General features: G+C 41.6%; 1 protein-coding gene across 1 annotated transcript in view; it reads right to left on the bottom strand.

Moving 5' to 3' along the window:
• Positions 1-19210, bottom strand: part of LOC119456498 (cytoplasmic tRNA 2-thiolation protein 1-like) — a 54047-nt gene that overhangs the window by 17134 nt on the left and 17703 nt on the right. The window contains exons 8-12 of the mRNA XM_037718315.2: positions 16736-16785; positions 10274-10338; positions 8399-8464; positions 4439-4497; positions 1138-1197 (exon numbers count right to left, since the gene is read on the bottom strand). Coding sequence (XP_037574243.1) covers positions 1138-1197; positions 4439-4497; positions 8399-8464; positions 10274-10338; positions 16736-16785 — 300 coding nt within the window. The remainder of the gene's footprint in view (positions 1-1137; positions 1198-4438; positions 4498-8398; positions 8465-10273; positions 10339-16735; positions 16786-19210) is intronic.

Raw genomic sequence — 19210 nt, 5'->3', positions numbered from 1 at the left:
CCTTCAGCACAGTAGCCTAGTGCTCTACCCAAATTGACGGCATAGAGCTTAGGCATGAGCGGCTGGGCAGGAGGGCACGGAATCGCGCGCGCACATGCACACACACATGCACACACACATGCACACATACATGCACACACACATGCACACACATGCACACACATGCACACACACATGCACACACACATGCACACACACATGCACACACACATGCACACACACATGCACACACCCACGCACATACCCACGCACACACACACAGAAAGAGAGAGAGAGAGACATGCCACAAACTGGATGAAGTTTCCAAAGAATGCTAATCGCATTAAGGAATTACACAGATCCACCACACATTTTGCAATCTACGTGAAGCAAAGCTTAAGTGAAGCAAACATTTCGTCAACCGGTTAATTAAATGCCATAAAAATGTTCACTTTCTACATTGTGTTATGCAGCATAGTGATTACATGCCCACCCAGCAAATCAACAAGAAACCCCACCCCCGACGCAAACCACATGATCCACACAACCGTGTACTACAGTCGCCCACTTTTCGGCCCACCTTTCGGCCCATTTTTCATCACGCCATCTCTGGGATTAGCCCAGTTCACCAATGAACTATCTCCAGGGCTTGCCCACCTTACTTGGTAAGAATGCAACTAAGGAAAGAAGGGCTAGAAAGCATAGCTTTAATTAAGGAATTATGCATCTGAAGGTGCATATTCCTTGCATAGAGGATATTTAGGTACCGTTTCTTATTTCACTGCATCTGTATTGCACAGATGGGGCTACAAATCAGCCAATTCGATATACGAGTGCCATCCTGTGTATGAGCTATTCAGCAAGACAGCAACATCAGCCATGGCCAGCCTAGAAAACTTTGCTTTAATTCAAATAAACACATCTACATTTGTGTTCATTTTTATTCTTCGTGTTCCACTGTTCCAGTACTTTATCCCCAGGCAATATTGCAAACAGTACACTGTATTGAAGTAGTGACGTAGCAGCTGCATTGCTGACAAAAACTAAATGCTACATTATAATTTATGCCAGCACAGTTACATCATCACTTTCTAAAGGCACCTCTAAAACCAAAGAATGGTGTCTGCGCTCCAGTTAAGACTCAAAAGTTGTGCTTGCCTTTTTGGGGAAGTCGGACGCCCTCCTTGACAGCCATGCACTCGCCAGAATGGATAATGTCTGCATAATAAAGCATTTGGTGTAAACAATAAAAGTAGCAATAAAGCAATAATGTGATCAATAAAAGTAGGAGACACAAGGTACAATTTGGCGTCCGATACAGCGTCCGATACAATCGTACCCGCCGGACGCCATATCAGACGTAGAATCGTACCGTGTGTCTCCTACACATCTTGAATGGGGAAAGTGGGGGAAGGGGGGGGGGGAGGTGCGTTCATTATGCGAGTGTGTTTATTATGCGAGTAAATACAGTATTTCGTTATATTGGATAACTTGTTATATCCGTGTTTGTTATATCGAGCTTCAACTGCATTCTTACCTTGTGGCACAATAAGGCATTACATACAGAGAAGGAGAAGTAATTAAAAGCAACACATAATATACAGTTATGAGAAGGATGAAATGAAGCTTCTGAAATAAAAGGAGCTTGTAAGGTGTCTTGGTATGGCTGCCTAGGTCCCATACTTGAAAACGGCGCATATGATAAAGGCAAGTGAGAAGACAACACAACCATTGAATGGCAACTCATGGTTTATTCTGCACATGGCAAGGTATATTGTAAGACAGAAACTTTAGCTCAAAGGAAGATGCACAGCCAAAATGTAAGCATCATGGTTACCAACATTAGCAAAGGCAGCATAACATAAACAAATTATGTTCTTTTTCTCTTTTATGATCTTTGTGATCCTCACCACATTGTGATCCTCACCACCATGAAAATATCTTGCCATTCTCATGCCCCACCACTTACTTTTCATCCTCACCTTTTATTTGCTTCTTCATGTGCTGTCATGAGACATTATGACAGCACATGAAGCACGTTGTACTCTTCTTTTTTTTATTTAATATTTTTCTTTAATAATACTGTCAGCCCATGAAGGGCCATTACAGGAGTGGAAGGTACGAACACATACAATAATACAGTATGACAACAAAAAGCAAGTAAATGAACAACTGCAGACGTCTCAACAAGGATGCAAGTCAGTTTAAATTCTATGCACTGTGCAAATTCCCCCAAAAAATAAGAAACAAAAGAATGAACAGATACACCTTAGGTGAAGTTATAATATACATATTAGTTAGCGGCAAAAAGAATATCGTGTACACATTGTAAAAATTCTTCAACGCATGAGGCTGACATGACAGAGTCGGGGAGCGCATTCCATTCTGTAATACCTCTCGGGATAAAGCTGTACTTAAATCAGTCATTTCTGACTTGAGGGGGTGTGATGTACTGGCTATGACGATGTCTTGATATTTCATTTGTTGAGATTTTGAAGTACTTGTGTTTGTCGACAAGAAAGTGGCCATTAATGATAAGGTAAATATGCTTCAGTCGCTCATACCTGGTACGCAAATCTAGTGGAGGTAAGTCGGCAAGCTTACAAAGTTCAGTGGGGGATTGGCAGTAGCGATACTTGTTAAGTATGAACCTTGATGCTAACCTCTGGATTTTATCAAGTTTTTGTTGGTTGGATTTAGTGTAGGGATCCCATACAGTTTTAGCATACTCCATGATAGAATGTATTAAGGATTTATAGGCTAAGATTTTTACCTCAGGTGTCGACGCACTTATATTCCGCCTTAGGCTCCAGAGCGCTTTGCTAGCCTTACTACATGCAGCATCAATGTGTTGATTCCATCTGAGGTCAGAAGTGAACGTTATTCCTAGATACTTATGTTTATCGACTCTGCTAATAGTTATACTACTTATATTGTAAGGAAAATGCAAAATTTCTTTCTTTCTCGTTATGGACATAACAAGAGATTTAGCTGAGTTCAGTTCCATCTGCCAGTCGTCACACCATTTTTTAGTTCTTTGCAGACTAGACTGTAAATTGGCCTGATCATTATTATTTCTAATTTGATTATACATCACACAATCATCCGCAAAAAGTCTGACAGGAACGCTAATATTACTGGGCAAGTCATTTATAAAGATCAGAAATAAGACAGGACCTAACACACTTCCTTGCGGACACCCGACACAACACGGGAAGGGCGTGATGTGCACGAAAGGGCGTGATATCTTGCCATTTTGGTGTTTTTGAGTTTGCATTTCTATGTTAACGTTATGCCACCTTGGTCTGAATCTTCCCATGCAGTTTCTGTCCCACAACAATAAAGTATCTTGCAATGTGCAGAACAAACTTTCAGTTGCCAATCAGTGCTAGCAATGTCTTCTCACTAGCGTTTTTTGTGCTGTCTTCAGAAAAAAGAGCTAATCTGACGGGATAATAAAATTGAACCCAATTAGCAAAAAAGTAAACAGCCCATCAGTACACTGTAAACATAAATGAATAAATTGTAAAGCACAGAAAAGAATGTTAAGAACAAAATAGTCTGGAAATTATGACTGAAGAATGCCGAGTTCATGAATTAATATTGTACTTTAGTACTAAAATATACTTGTTGATTATTTAGTTAATAGTCTTACTTCTGCATTATTTACCAAAGTTCACAGCATCCAACTGACACTATAATAACTTTTCACCCATTTTCTTATCTAGCATTCTCTTTCTCTCCTCCCTTTCCTAAACAATGCAACATTGTGTCCCGGAACCTTCTGCACTATCTCTTCAACTCATCCAAATATGCCTTGCCAATCAACTGTTAACATGCCCTTAAACTATCATCCTCTTAAAACAGCCCACATACTTCACACATGTGCATTTCATCATCGCACTAACTTATTTAAATATAGTTTTTTTCCCCTGGTCCCCAGAACTATGAAATGGAACATCGGGCAGCATCTAGTCCTTACCTATACAATAATTTTTGAATGACTTGGAATGTTCTCCTTTATTTGTACCTTGAACTACATTATTTTCTCACATGTTCATTTGTGCTATGTAACCATTCCTGCAATAGCCCTAATAAAGGGATGTAGTATGTAAAAATAAATAATTAAATAAACTAATACAATGTTGTGTTATAAACCTGCACTAAAGGTATACCACAACAACATACTATAACATCACAAAAAGATAATGCATGCAATCTCTTCAAGAAGAGCTAAGCTTGTATCAGCACTGTCCTGCCAAAAATCTGAAACAACCAAAGAACACAAAATAAGAGTGTTTACTTAAATTTATATTGCATATAGCATAAATGAAGAAGGAAAGGACAAGGATTGCATAAAAGACAGCATCATACTTCAGGTACCTATAGCACTTTAACGCAAGATGACTGTGATGACAGATGACTGTGATGACAGATGACGGTGAGTGGTAGCACTCACCTAGGATGGACGTAGGCCGGATAGCTTCGAGGTCCTTGAGGTATGCCCGAGCATGGCCTCTGCAAAGCAATGCAAGCCAGCCTGACTAAAACAGTGGGCACACGCTGCTGCACTGCGTCATCTGCAGCGTAGCAAGTGTTAGCCCCCTTGAGAAAGAGTTTTGATGCTTACACTGAGGGAACTGACTTTGCACAAAGTGCTCATGGGTGAGCTACTAACAGTCAGTCCAGGTACTTTTCATGTTTTACTTCATGAATATATACTTAACCCTCGATATAACCAAGTCTGTAAAATCGGCAGTTGTTTCGTTACATCAAAATTTCATTATTTGAAATTTTATCTTTTATGCTAATAAGTACAGTTGCCGATGACTTTTTCTTACACGGAAGGGGCCGCCAAATTTTCCGAACTATTGGACAACCGTAAAAAGCAAACTTGAATGAGAAAAAGAAATAATTTTGTTGAATTCGAGAGTTGGCGACGAAAGATACGGTTTCATGCCGTGGTGACAATATCTTCACATCGGCAGTACAAAGCAAACCCAACCACATTATTGCGTCCACTCCGCCCCCACGGCTGATAGTGTTGCCCACAGGGACGTTATCATGAAAAGCGCTGGCAGTGGGGAGCCAACACCTCATCTGCCTCTCACTTCAATGGGTCTCGGAAACTCGAGATTACGCAACGTCCCAAATGTGCAGGAAAATAGTACACGATGCCATGCCATCTCAGCTTGCCCAGTCATTGCACACGTGGCAGTTTACCTCAAAAACAGGGCGCACCAGCTGCGTATGCACTCAGCCACGCTAAAATCAATGCGCAGCTACGGCCGCACTAGAAAAGGAGACGCACACTAACCTGCCCCCCAACCCGCCCACGCACGCACATGACTGCGTTATAACAGGCTCACTTCCCTCCCCCTTTCCCCTTGCTCGTGTGGAAGGCGGCACTCAACAAGCCACCATCTTTCTCGGCTCACCCTCAAACGTTTCGACTTGCACTTAAGGCATACGTGCGGTACAAAACAGGATCTCATCGCACTTGGACTTTATACAGAACATGATGCTGCTCTGCTTGGGTGGTTGCTCTCAGTCGCGCAGTGCACGATTTGAGGGGTGCATCCGCAAGCAGCCCCATGTAATTCAACCGTTCGACCGTTTGCGTCCGCAGAAGTTTCCATTTATTGCCTCAGTATTCCTTCGCTCCGGCAGCAACACTTTGTTATATTGAAATCATGTATAAACACACTTCGCTATAGTATTGAGGTTCAAAATACGTGGTGTTCTATGGACAAAAAGGTATAAAAAGTTGAGTACTTCATTATATGAGAATTTCATTATACTGAAGATCGTTATATTGAGGCTTAACTGTACTGCACAGTCCCACAATGATTAGAACTAGTTTATGTTTGGGTGCTACAGTTCAATAAATTTCTGCAAGCATAGTAACTTCTTCTAAATGGGCATGGCTGCAACTGTTACTGCCCTACAGAACATACAGTAAAACACAATTGCAGGATTCTGGCAGAATCCATCTCACGATGAATGTCGATGTTAATGCAATTAGCACTGAAGCAACATAGCGACAGATCGTATTGCCACCACAAAGATGTGTGAGGCATGTATGCAGCTGGGCTCTTCTTTCGCACTTCTATCTGGACACGCTGCGCCATACAGCAGCGCGGCTGCGAATGTGAAAATCTATTCAGACAAGATTTTCTAATTATATAATACACGAGTTCCCTTCTGCCCTGCACTGTATAAATTTTAAATGGCATTTTTTTTTTTTTTTTGTCATTGGAAAGTTGCACATACTCAGCAACCCAAGAGGTTCATTGAAGAGTGGCACATAAACAGTGACCCCAGTTGTTCCGACGATTGGTTTCGAACCCAGTTCCTTCGGCACAGCAGCCCAATGCTCTGCCCTTTCGATCATGAACATGGACTAACAAGTGAGTGAAGTTGTCACGAACATGGCTAGAGACATAGAGAGGCAGACGAGTAGACATGGAAGTGCTTGAAGTATCTGTAAAATGCTCATCGCATTAACAATCCCAAATATTTTATTATATAGGGTATAATGACCAGATTTCTGTTGCATGGCCAGTTCAAGATCTGACCCTTGAAGTTACATCCATTTACAATGGCTATTCTCCAGAATCATACCTCACACAACAAATGTTTCATTTACAAAAGTGCGCTAGTGCAACATTAAACTTGAAAGAAACTGTCTCCAAAGCTATATAGGCTTACCTGCTCTAAACAAGGTAAATGTTCTATACACAAGCCCACTTATAAGTACAGGAACAGCATAGCATTTCAACTGTTGTCGACATCAGTGAGTGGTCACATATCCCCTCGAAAGAGCTGTGTAAAAGCACAGGCATTAAATCTCCCTGTACAGTAGAACCCCACTGATACGTATTTCATGGGACCGTTGAAAAAAAACAAAAAAACTTAAGAGCCGGGAAACGCAAGACCCGAGAAACAGGAAACATTGAGAAATGAGAGTAGTGGTAAGCTGCACACAATTTTATTTTAATTCTTACATTTGAAAAAAAGTCGCAGTTTCGCCCGAATGCCAAAGCATCGATTGCAATAGCAAATTAGTAGACAGCTATACAAAGTAGGAATAGTAGCTTTATCGTCCGTATAAACTTGTAAACATTCGCTTATTAACTATATTAACAAGCATGGTCTCAGCACGCAAAGGCAAACATTAACACATCACGAGTGCAGACGCTTGCTATCAAACCACTGGCGTGAGGGAGCACCGTAGCATCAGCGAGTGATGTGACCTTGTGCTGTCTATCACTTCAACGTAAACTGAGTGCCGAGAACACACAGCATGCACAAAGCTAAGAGCCGCCGACGCACCTACACGGCCTAGACTCTGCCCCCAACGCAGATCACTTTCAAGATACGGCCCGCGCGACCACGCAGTACGCAGTTGATGCCAGAGTACAATGGCGTGCGGGCGCGCCCTTTTCCCGTGTCGCAGATCGCTTTCAAGATACGGCACCCGCGCGGCCATCGCCAGAGTAACCCCTAAATTAAATCAGTGAAATCATTCACAAATAAACCTGTTATAAAATGGAAGCCTACCAACTCAACCAGCTCTTTCCCTTCTCCAATAGTGTTAAATGCACTTCACAGATCACATGCCAAAACCTGTCCCTGTCATTCACCCCTTGGGCACACCAGCATGCCACAGATCCTTGCACCAGCAACAGGCATAATCAAATGGCAGGTGGGTCACTGTAAGATGGGCAGTGAACTGAACCAGTAGGCGACAAGGCTATCACCACCTACCTTGTGAAGAACATCTGCAGGACATACTGTACAAATGGCAGATGGTCTAATTAGACCTGGTACATAACCAGTATATTATTTGCGGTGTCTTATGAGTCAAGAATTTCATGCGCATATTAAGCTTGCTTTGCAATGCACCTCACAGAGCTACACAAGCTCTAGGCTGCTTCATGTGCCCAGAAATGACGTTCAGTGAAGCCATGAACACAAGCTCTCACTTAAACATCACTAATAGCGTACGTGTTTAGAAAACAAATTTTCGATAGAAATTTTCAGTACTGGTGTTTTTTTTTTTCTACAGTCCCTGATTAGGTTATATGCAAAAATGATGTAACTCCACCAACTTCATGGCTATAATGGAAATGATCAACAATAAAAATCTTTCACCCATGGTATAACTAACAGCACTAAGCAGTGGCGAGTTGGTACATAATTATGAGAACTGCAGCGCAATAAAACACAAGGACGACTCAAAGAAACGACCAGGACGATCCTTGTGTTTTATTGCGCTGCAGTTCTCATAAGTTTGCCCACCGACATAAACTATCACACCACATGCACCATGCAATATGGTAGCATGGTGCAATGAAGCCAAAGCCACAATATTTGTGCTAATGCACCCAACATTGACAAATACCAGCCCACCCACCTGTAGGCATTTGGGGAGTAGATGCACTCTGTAGAAAAGTAGTCTAATTTCTTGAAGTGGGCATACCTGCAATAGGGAGGAGCTTTTATGGCAGTGGCAACTAAGGTGCATACAACAAAAAAGAGATCACAGTGAGGAATTCAGAATTTAGTTCAAGTTGTCAGTTGAGCTGAAAATGAGTGAAAGAAATGTACGCATCATGTAGTCCAGTTACACCAGAAAGTGTAAGCCCCAGTGATAGGCTACTATCTGCTAATGAAGTGGGTGACACCATCAGTCAGAAAACGATGTGCCATATCTGCAGCCATGGCCATGAGGGGCTGGCTAACACTTCCATGGAAAGATCTTATACACATACATAAATACCCCACAAATGTGGATATGGGAACAGTCGCCGCCGTAGTACAATTGGTAGTGCAACACACACGTAATGTGGAGGTTGTGGGTAAGCAAGCAGCAAGTTGTTGTTTTTTTTTTGGTCCACTTTCATTTCCCTTTAGCTTATCATTTCTACACTTCAATAAAAAATTACAAATAAATTCCCCTTTGCTTTCCTTGGCTTCATATGGTGCTGACAGAAATGGGGAAGATGTGACAAAGTGCATTTGCAGGCAGGAATACTTCCCATCTGCACTGCTTTCACATTAGGTTCGTTTGATTCGCCTGCATCAATCTGAACCAGTTCACGACGGGGCATGAGAAGTTCAGAAATTGTGCAACTTGAATTCAGTAGTGCAAGCACGACGCAACACTTGAAACGAATGCAGAGGTGCAGACACAGTGCAGGCCTTACAAATTTACGCAGTAAGTTTTTAAGTCTGTGTAAGTTTGAGCATTGGTTTGAGAGGCCCTGAACGCAGGTATATGACGGCTTCAGAGGTGTTTGGTCTTAAAAACAGCATGAAGTAGTAAACATGTACATGATATGTGTTCAGTTCACAGATAACTGCATTCTTACGCTACAGAGGAGCATACAATATACGCCACAGAGCATATCTAAAGTGTCGTGGCCTAACCGCCGAACATGTAGCATTTTTGTTTCCCTCTCATTTTATTACTCAGCTGTAGAGGGCAATAAAAACACAATAAAACCATGGGTGCTGACAACTGACAAATATTATGTTGTTCAATCCAAAAGAGCATTGGTTAGATCAGCACGAATGGCTGAATTGAAGGCTATGGAAAGCACATAAAATGCTAGTGTATCTGTGTGACGTAAATAACACAACCTGTGTAGCTTAGATGCAGCAAATGCACATAAGCATGGTTTCAATGGTGCTTACGTCAGTGTGCTATGCTGTCTGCTTCGCACCTGCATATCTGCACCTCTGCTTCGCCTCTTGAAATGAATGGTGTGGTTCAAAGTGCGCCATTGTTACAACATTGAAATGAATGGCAGAGCACAGCTCCTCATGAACTGGTTCAGATGGTGCCGTTGATTCAAACGGATCAATTGTGCAGTTGTGGAGTGCACTGACGAGTGCCAAAGGACATAACGCTCTCAACAGTCCTTCAAGCGCTCTAACAATGGCTTCATCAATGAAAATGGAGCAATTATTACTAGCAAAAACTATCTGGCATGTCCAAATGAGCATCCTTGCACAACTGTCATAACACAACAAACACAGTGATGTCAATGAAAGCCTTCCACGGTACATGGCACAAAAGCATAAACATCACAGATGTGATCATCCTACAAAGCAATCTCAGTTTGCGTACAGGGCAGCACACAGCTTTTCTCCGACAACAGACAACAGCAGAGGCTACACAGCTAGCAGAGGCTTCGCTCTTACATTCACACTTCCTTTTAAGTAAACTCTTTGTTGAGATCATGTGTTGTGCATTGGCTGCTAGTGTTCCGGCGTGACAACTCACATGACAATCTCTTTCTCATAGGTGTACTTGAAGGGCTTAGATCGTGGAATGGCACCTTCCGATCCCTGCAAAACAAGCAAGCATAGTAGTATGGCAGAAAGAGGTGCTAAAGAGCTTGTTGCTTGTCACCAATAAACACTGTGCAGCAGGAAGAAACAATCAGCCCAGCTGTGTTCACAATTAGTTTACTTCAGAATTACTTGTGACATACCGTATTTACATGAATGTAATGTGCTCCTTCTTTCCGGAAAAATGGGTCCAAATATTACCCGCGCATTACAATCGGATACGAAACCAAAACCGCATCATCCGCAGCTTTGGCAACAGCCTACCATCATCGCCATCAGACGCAGCATCATCGCCATCACTAGATAGTGGCAGAGCACGTTTTCTTGAAGGTTGCTGTGTGTTCATCTTGTGCTTGACTACAATCACTTTAGGAGCTACTATAACTTTCGCGAGATTTTGTGAGACTCTGAACTGGATGCGTCGACGCATATGGCGACCAGCGTTTCTAGCGCTGTGCCAACTTCGCTATCTGTGCAGAGTGCCAGGAGCACACTTGGCTGCATATTTCAACAAATCCGATGCAGACTCATGTCAAATCTCGTGAAAATGATAGTCGTATCTCTAAATGTGATCGCTTGAGAAAAATGCCTTGTGTGCTTTGCATCTATAGCCAATGAAGCGCAAATGGCAATGACACACTGCTTTCATTATGAAAGCTCATTAAAAACAATTTTGCCTTCTGTGAAAGCTTCTGTGAAAGCTTCTGTGAGCTTCTTGATATGATTAAACAAAGACATGCTTTATATGCCAAATTTGTGCAATCTAGAGAAGAAGCCTTGCTTAGAGAGTTTAAGAAATATAGAAACAGTTCAACAAATAACCTTAGGGATTCTGAAGATGCTTATCTTTAAAGAATATTTAGTGACCCTGCTTACCAACACAGCGATGTGCTTTGGCGCAAATTGAATGCATTATTACAGCCTAACTCCAAGTCAGCTATTCCAGATATTTTGCATCATGATGGGCAGCAACTTTCCAGAGATGCAATACCATACGAGTTTAATGAAGTCTTTACCCTAGCACCCCACCATTTGATCAGAACCTCAACAACTACGCTTAGTTTCTACCAGTAAACAGGAATGGTGCATTGCTTTTCCTTGCTCCAACTAGCTCAACTAAAGTTTTTTCTTGTATCAGCGCTACAAGCTATAGCAAGTCATTAGATGCCAACGGTATCCAGATTCACCCTGTAAAGTATGTGCTCGATATTATAAGCCTTATTCTCACCCATATTCACAACATAATATTGTCTACAGGTACCTTTCACAAGGATATGCAAATTACTCGTGTTGTTCCTGTCTTTAAAGCTAGCTAGCTAGCTAGCTAGTTAAGTACAGTGACAAAACTTCACTAAATAATTATCGGCCTATATCAATAATTCCAGTATTTTCTAAAGGTATTGGGAAAATAATGCATGTGCAATTACTATAATTTTTTAACCGTTCCAACTTGGCTGAAAACTTCCAACATGGTTTTAGAAAGCACCGTTCTACTGAAACATCCCTCTTGAGTAAAAAAAGAAATTGGCTGTGGCTTAACTCAGTTATGCCTGGGTGTGTGTAGCGAGAGGCACGGTTAATGTTATTGTTTAGCTTGGTGTTTCATTCCATCGTTGCTCCACGGCCCTGGCACGAGATGCTGAACTAGACGACGAACTATCCTCATCTGAATGCACTCGCCTGGCCGCTTCGTACTTACAACGCTTCTCGAGGCGTGCGAGTAATGCTATAGAATGCTCCGGTGGTATCTATCATGCAGTACTGCATCCTGGCGTGGGGCACAACTGGTGCAACAAATTTTCACAAACTACATTTGCTACAGAAAAGAGCCGTGCGTTACATAGCTGATGTACATTATACCTACTCCACAGAACCTCTTCTTCCCGTTTTATTTTTACAATTACAGGTTGATGTTGTGTTATAAAGGTTTTGTTAAATTTGGTATTAATGATGCAATTCACCTAGCAAGACTTCACGTCAATACAAATGTTCGTCAGACGATACATAAAGAGATACGGTTCGTACCCACCCCTAGAACTTCCTATGACGAACAATCTTTTTTTTTACACACTACATTTGCCGCTAAACATATTAAACCAACAAGATTTTGATTCTTCCTGCAACCGAAATTGTCTTATGAAACATTTTTGCCAGCTTATTTATTTGCAAGACTAGTATATGCCTTCCATTTTCTTCCTGTTCTAGTTGACCGCTGCTGTTCATGTTGTTGATTAATTGTACGGCCATTTTTTGCTTGTGGCATTGTTTGCCATTCTGTTATTTTCATTCTGTATTGCTCGTCACTCTCTAATGCTTGTACACTTTGCAATTCTTATGTATGACTGGCCGTCATCCTGCTGTTTCGCTTAACTGTAAGGGGTCGGGACCTCGTCAAGCTGTTTTAGCTTTTAGTCCCGTACTCCTCCTTTTCGAAGGAAATAAAAAATGATTGATTGATTGATTGACTGATTGATTGAGTGAATGAAATTCTGCACACCTTGTGTTTTCTGATCACCGAATGTGGGGACATGCTACATTTTTCTTTTATAAATTTGGTGCATTTACAATCAGGCGACGTTACAATCAGATGCACTTTTATATTCTTACCTTAATCTCACGAAAATGGGGTGTGCGTTAGATTCTGGGGTGTGTAAGAAACATGTAAATAGGGTAATTTACTCTTCATAAACAACCAGTTCAAAGGCTTGCCATGTATACACCTTAACTGTAAATTTGAAGCTGAAACTAGTGCTTTCCTGCCCTCAAGTACAACATCTGATGGCAAGCTGAAACACATTTCAAAAACCTCTCGCTTCTTTTCATGAACAATAGCATATTATTAATAGCTTAATCCCAAAAGAATTAAAAAACAAATAATGTAATATTTGCTGCAATTCTAAGAAAGGAAGCCCATTCACTTTGTAGGAGTTTATATTCTCAACTCTCAAAAAGATGCTAAAGCTGACTATTAAGAGGAAGATTTAGCTCGAGGGCTCCTATCATACATGGCACCCAGTGCAAATTTGATGAGATTTGTTGTATTTAAAAGGAAAATTTAAGATCTAGTGACTGTTGGTCGTAAATTTTCGATTTAGGTCATCAATGTTTTATTAAAAATTCACTAAAATCGCAAATTTCCAGAAAATGAAACTATCATGTTTACAACTCTGTAACTCAGCAATGAAAAACGATATCACAATCCTGTAACCTAATAGTACAAGTACACATAAAGCGGACAAAATTGATATATTATACATTGCTCTCAAATTAACTACTAATATGTGAGTAGAGCTTTTGCAGAACCCTTGCAAGCGATGTAAGAAATTCATGTAGGATATAAATTGACATATCAAATTTGTCCACCTTGGATGGTATAACAGATTCAATTTATAGACCTGCGATATCTGTTCTTGGTGCAAAGCTACAGATTTGTAAACTTTGTGCTTCTATTTTTTTCAAACTTACCAATTTTTGAAAAGCTGTTTTTAAAACAGTCAGGCCCTAAATCGAAATTCCACCTTGAACACTCACTATAATTTAACTTTCTCTCTCAAATGCAAGAAATTTCATTAAAATCGGCCCAGTGGTTATCTCAGAAAAGTATTTCTGCATTTTACATGTATTTGAATAGGCGGCATCGGAGTTGGGCCCGAGATAAAGCTTCCTCCGAAGTTGTGCACGATTGGTAATTGCACTTCCAGTATACAGAAAGATTATTCTTAATGTAAGAGGAGGTTTGATAGGCCAGAAGAAGTACAAAATCAAAACATGGCTGCTAATACTACCTTGCAGTTACTGCGCAAGAGTTCCACGTGACGTAAAAGCATTGGACCTGCGTTACTTGTATGTGTCATTTACGTGTGTTCTGCCTGTATTAATTGTGTTGCTTACTTGGGGTTAGTTTACCATTTATCAATAAACGAAAGTTACATTGCATTATGAGAGCACCAATGACTAAGCACTAAGAAGCATTGATAACATTTTTCTGAACTAGAGCGACAGAAACAGTGTGAAAATACACTGAAATCGGTAACGTCACACTGATGTGCTGGTGCTGTGACTTGAGCGTAACATTCAATAAGGGAAACTGTGGTCTTCCCATTTTTTCTGCTATAGCCGAAGCCACTTATAACAATGTTCGTGCGCCAAGAAAATCCCTTTGTTATAGTCAAAAATTATTATAACTGGGTTGCACGAAAAAATCAGAGGGGACAAACACTGAATACTTTATTAGACAGAAAGAAGTACAGTTGAACCCACTTGCAGCACTAACAGTTTTAATAACACTCGGGTATAACAATGAGCAGCTGCCTCATCATGAGCTTTGGAGTGTGTTCTACAGTTAAACAGCATACTACAATAGATAGGACATAACAATTAAATCTGGCTATTGGGCGTGTGCACAGGCCTAAAGGAAAAAGAATGCAAACTCCCTAAGAAAAATACAAACAAAACAGATCAAAAACAAAATAAAAAAAATGCGAGTCACCGCACACCAACGACGCCCCCAGAGCCCCAGGGCTCGTGGCAGATGCATAGGCATGGTGAAGCCCACCCTATTAACTCGCCGGACAAAAATAAAGTTTTTACCTACCTACCACACACCTTTGAGTCTTGCACCCCGCACGGCACGCCTTTGTCCTATTGCCTTACGCATCAGCGGCCTTGCACGTCTCTCTCCCCATTTCCCTTTCCACCCATGCGATACACAAGTTGACCATGCCGACGTCGGAGTGGTGCAAAGGAGACGGGAGAGGCGCGTGAGGTCGGCAATGCCTGGCGCATTGCAACGAAGGCGTACCATGTGGGGTGCGTGGCACAAAGACGGCCGTGGAGGCTGGCATATATTTTTTTCCCCGAGGATATTGTGTTCTTTTTTCTTTCAGCGCATACACCCAGTATCCAGATATCCAGTATCCAGGAGCATTGTAGTAAGCAGTTTATTTTACCACAGAACATGCACAAGAAAGTTCATGGTACAGCCGCTGCTCATTGTTACATGCTATACATTGTTAAAACTGGTATTGTTATAAGTGGGTTTGACTGTAGTAACCAACCCTTGCACGCAAAATATCATTTTGTAGGAATTCCAGCCCAATGAGAGTCCGAAAAGACAATTTCACAAAACTTAAGTACAGTTAAACCTGGATATAAGGAAATTGACAAATTCCCGAAAAACTTCGTTATAAAAAGGATTTCGTTATATGCAGGTTCGGCACGAAAATTAGAAAAAGAAACGCTTACCATATTTACTCGATTCTAACGTGGCCTCGATTGTAACGCGCACCCATTTTCCGTTTTCGTCGAAGCACTCGTCCTTGGAATGTCACACCAGGTACTGGATGTGCGGACGCGTGTCGTTTCGCACAAGCGCGAGGCATCGGAAACGAAGAGCGAGCGTCACGATGGCGTTGTATAGTGTTACAGTAGAACCCCGCTGTTACGTTCCCGGGTGCTGCGGTTTCTCGGCTGTTACGTTGTTTGTGGCCGGTCCCGGCACAGCTCCCATAGAACACAATGTATTGGTAACCCCACTGTTGCGTCGCAACTGTGGGACCGTTCCCGCATCATACGTTGTGAACTGCCACCCCGCGCCGGCCCGAGCGGCCATTTTGACTTTTCATATCGCTTGGCTTGGTGGCATGACGATGAATGCGCATTGGCCACCCAAAGTGTCGGGGGCGACAACTATGACGCATTTTCAGTTTCCGCCAGCAAAGGAATGGCCCTTGAGATCCGTATTTGCTATCTAAAGATGGTGTCTTTGACGCGTTGTGGCCCTAAAATTGGTTTTGGCTCATAGATGTTCCGTATAAAGACCAATGGCGATAACGCAGTCGCCGCGCGCCGTATGCTGTATGTGCGAGTGAAAACGTACGAGGGGAGCCGACGACCACGTCGAAATCTCGTGCGCGCAAGAAAGAAAAGCAGGGAGGAAGCGCGCCTTCATCCGTTGCACTCGAGGCACCGGCGAGGGAGCGAGAGGGGAGGGATAGTGGGCGTCGTCGTACTGTACTCTGGCATCAACTGCGTACTGCACGTGCTTGCGCAAAAATGACAAAATTTGGGGCAAAATCTCTAGGTTGCCGGCGGGGAAAATTCGTTATTTCGAGGGGGTCTCCCGCTGCCACTTCGTTACGTAGAGGTCTCAAATACATGGAGTACTATGGAGTAACGGCGGGGAATAGAAAAACTTTGTTATATCCAGGAATTCGTTATATGGAGGTTCGTTATAAGCAGGTTTAACTGTAATTTGCTGTTGCACTTTAGTATACATTTAACAAAGAATTAACATGGCCTCGAAACTGGCAGGATACGATTGGCTGAATGAGCCATGTCTGTCCCCTCAGAGCAATGAGTAAATGTTATGTTCTTCTAAGGTGTGAGAACTCACTGTAGTTATAGCTGTGCACCGTTGCAGTCTGGCAATGTCACCCCTCAGCACTGCAGCAGAGAAATTAGTCATACATGATAAAAACAGTGACAAACATGCAAGTAATGCCACTAGCTTATGGCTATTACTACATAAAATTGAGCTAGTTGGTATAGATTCATCGTGGAAGAAGGTAAGGCATGCAGACACGCACATAAGAGAAGAGAGCCAGACAATACATACGCCAACTATCAAGTGAAGGGTGCACTGTGGCAGAAAAGAAAGTAGACACAAAACTTGTCTGTGCATGCTCAGGTATGGTAGTGCCACCTGTCAATCAGGCACCCGTGGGGGCCTACGAAAGAGATAACTGTTTAGGCATTTTATTTCTTCTTTATGCAAGTTAGCCAAAGGCTGGCTCACACATACACTTCCACTACTATTGATATGCCAGGCCTCGACCATTAGACGCATTTCTTCGTTCTTGTGCCTGTATAAAACAGCACATTCATCGAATTTTGGCATGCATTCACAATCTCGACAGTGCAAAGAAAGATTCGATGGTGATCCTCCAGTTAAGAACCTTTAATGCTCCATTAATCTCTGACTAACACAACGACCTGGCTGCCCTACGTAGAAGCGGCCGCAGCTGAAAGGAACACTATATACCACACCAGTACGGCAGTCCGTAAATTTGTGTGTTTTACGAAGCACATGTCTGTCCGCCTTTTGTCTTTAGCAGCTCATTCTTTCTTTGCGTGGCGGCATAAATCTTACCTAGCTTATTGGCAGTCGTAAAAATAATGTTAACTCCGTAACTTATTCCCACTTTCTTTAGCCTTTGCGATAAGGAATGAATACCTACGACTCTTTTCTTGTTATTATTGCTTTCTGCAATCACGTTCGAACTTGACGAAAAAAAAAAAAGGACGTTTTTAAGCGTTCAGCGACACTGGCTACTGCAACGCGAGGATAACCTACTTCTAATAGATGCGTAACCTACGCATTAAAGCTGACGCTCATTTTGTGCAACACGATTTAGTGAGAGAGGACTTAAAGCATGACATAGAAATTCCGTTTTTTACAACTTTAGAATGCTTGGATGAAAAGTTTAGCAACCACTTAAGATCTAGGGGAGTACTGCCAGTACACGTGGTTCTCCTGAAATGTCAAATAAATGTCTAGAAATTGTATCATGCTACTTCGAGACAATTCTTTAGTAAACTTTAATCCTCCTCCATTTACTTTAAATTGTTTGCTCACTGCCGTAACAACAGATTCAAATTCATCCCTACTACATAAAATGAGGTAATCGTCCACGTAACGAAATACCTTAATAACACGATCACCTAAGGCGTCCTTTAAGTATTTGTCAATCTTGCTAAGGTATAGCATCACTAAGGATAGGGGCAACCTTGGAACCAATGCTAATTCTTGATTTCTGCACAGACGCCTTCTATTCACCCTACCAGCATCGACATTAAACACAAGGCAATAATTTCGAGAAAATCCCCTGTTGAAACACCACATTTGTCTAAGAAAACCAATTGCTGTATTTGTTCATTAATACAGTCTTTAACCCAATTTAGCAGCCTGTCATGCGGCAAAGAGTACTAATAAAGGTCTTCAACTAGCACCTGTGAGTTAGGCATGCGGAAAGATTCTGAAAAATTCAGTGAAGTTAAGCAGTTCTCCAGGTAACTGGCTATAGCGAATTGCCAGGTCCCTTTCTCCAAAACAATTGATTGAAAAGGAGAGTCTTGCTTGTGCGTTTTGGCTGAAAAAAAAAATGTTCTAAGGTGAGCTCAGCTTAGATGCGCAGATAAGTTTTGTGTCTACTTTCTTTTCTGCCACAGTGAACCCTTCAGTTGATAGCCGGCGTTTGTATTGTCTGGTTCTCCTATCTTGTGTCCATGTCTGCACGCCTTACCTTCTTTCATTATGGCTATTATTTCAGAAAGCAGTACGGCAGTGTGTACAAACAGTGCATATATTCACAAAAAAAATACTACTGTAGTGACCTGAACTTTCAAGGTAAAGATAAAGTGACTGCAGTAACTAGAATTTAGAAAAATTCACTTGCACTTCAAAAACTTGGTTGTTACTGCATGTTACATGACAGAAATCATTGAATCATTTTATTTCAAAATAGGGCATCATTAATATTTCTTTTCTGAAGTTTTCATACCTTTTAAGGTGTTGAAGAGTACCTAATAGGTTAAACTTCCTGGCTGCATTCCATTCATCAAGCCATCAGTGAAGTTCTTTAGCTAAACATCACACTTGTAAAATCATAAAAACTTTCTTTGCAAGCAAAGCCATTTGCACCAATTCACTTTGACCCATACAGTCGTCTTTTCTTTCATTATCACACACCAGCAGTTCTAAGACATGAGTGCGTTGGTTGAATCCTCATGCTTCAGAAAAAGAATGGCAAATTCAGAGAAAGGAAGAGTTATTGAAGATATGTAAATAATGTGCATAAATGTAAATAAT

The sequence above is a fragment of the Dermacentor silvarum genome, chromosome 6 (assembly GCF_013339745.2).
Source record: "Dermacentor silvarum isolate Dsil-2018 chromosome 6, BIME_Dsil_1.4, whole genome shotgun sequence".
NCBI classification, from domain to species: Eukaryota; Metazoa; Arthropoda; class Arachnida; order Ixodida; family Ixodidae; genus Dermacentor; species Dermacentor silvarum.
The sequence above is the reverse complement of the archived record's forward strand: the minus strand, read 5'-3'. Positions and strand labels throughout refer to the sequence as shown.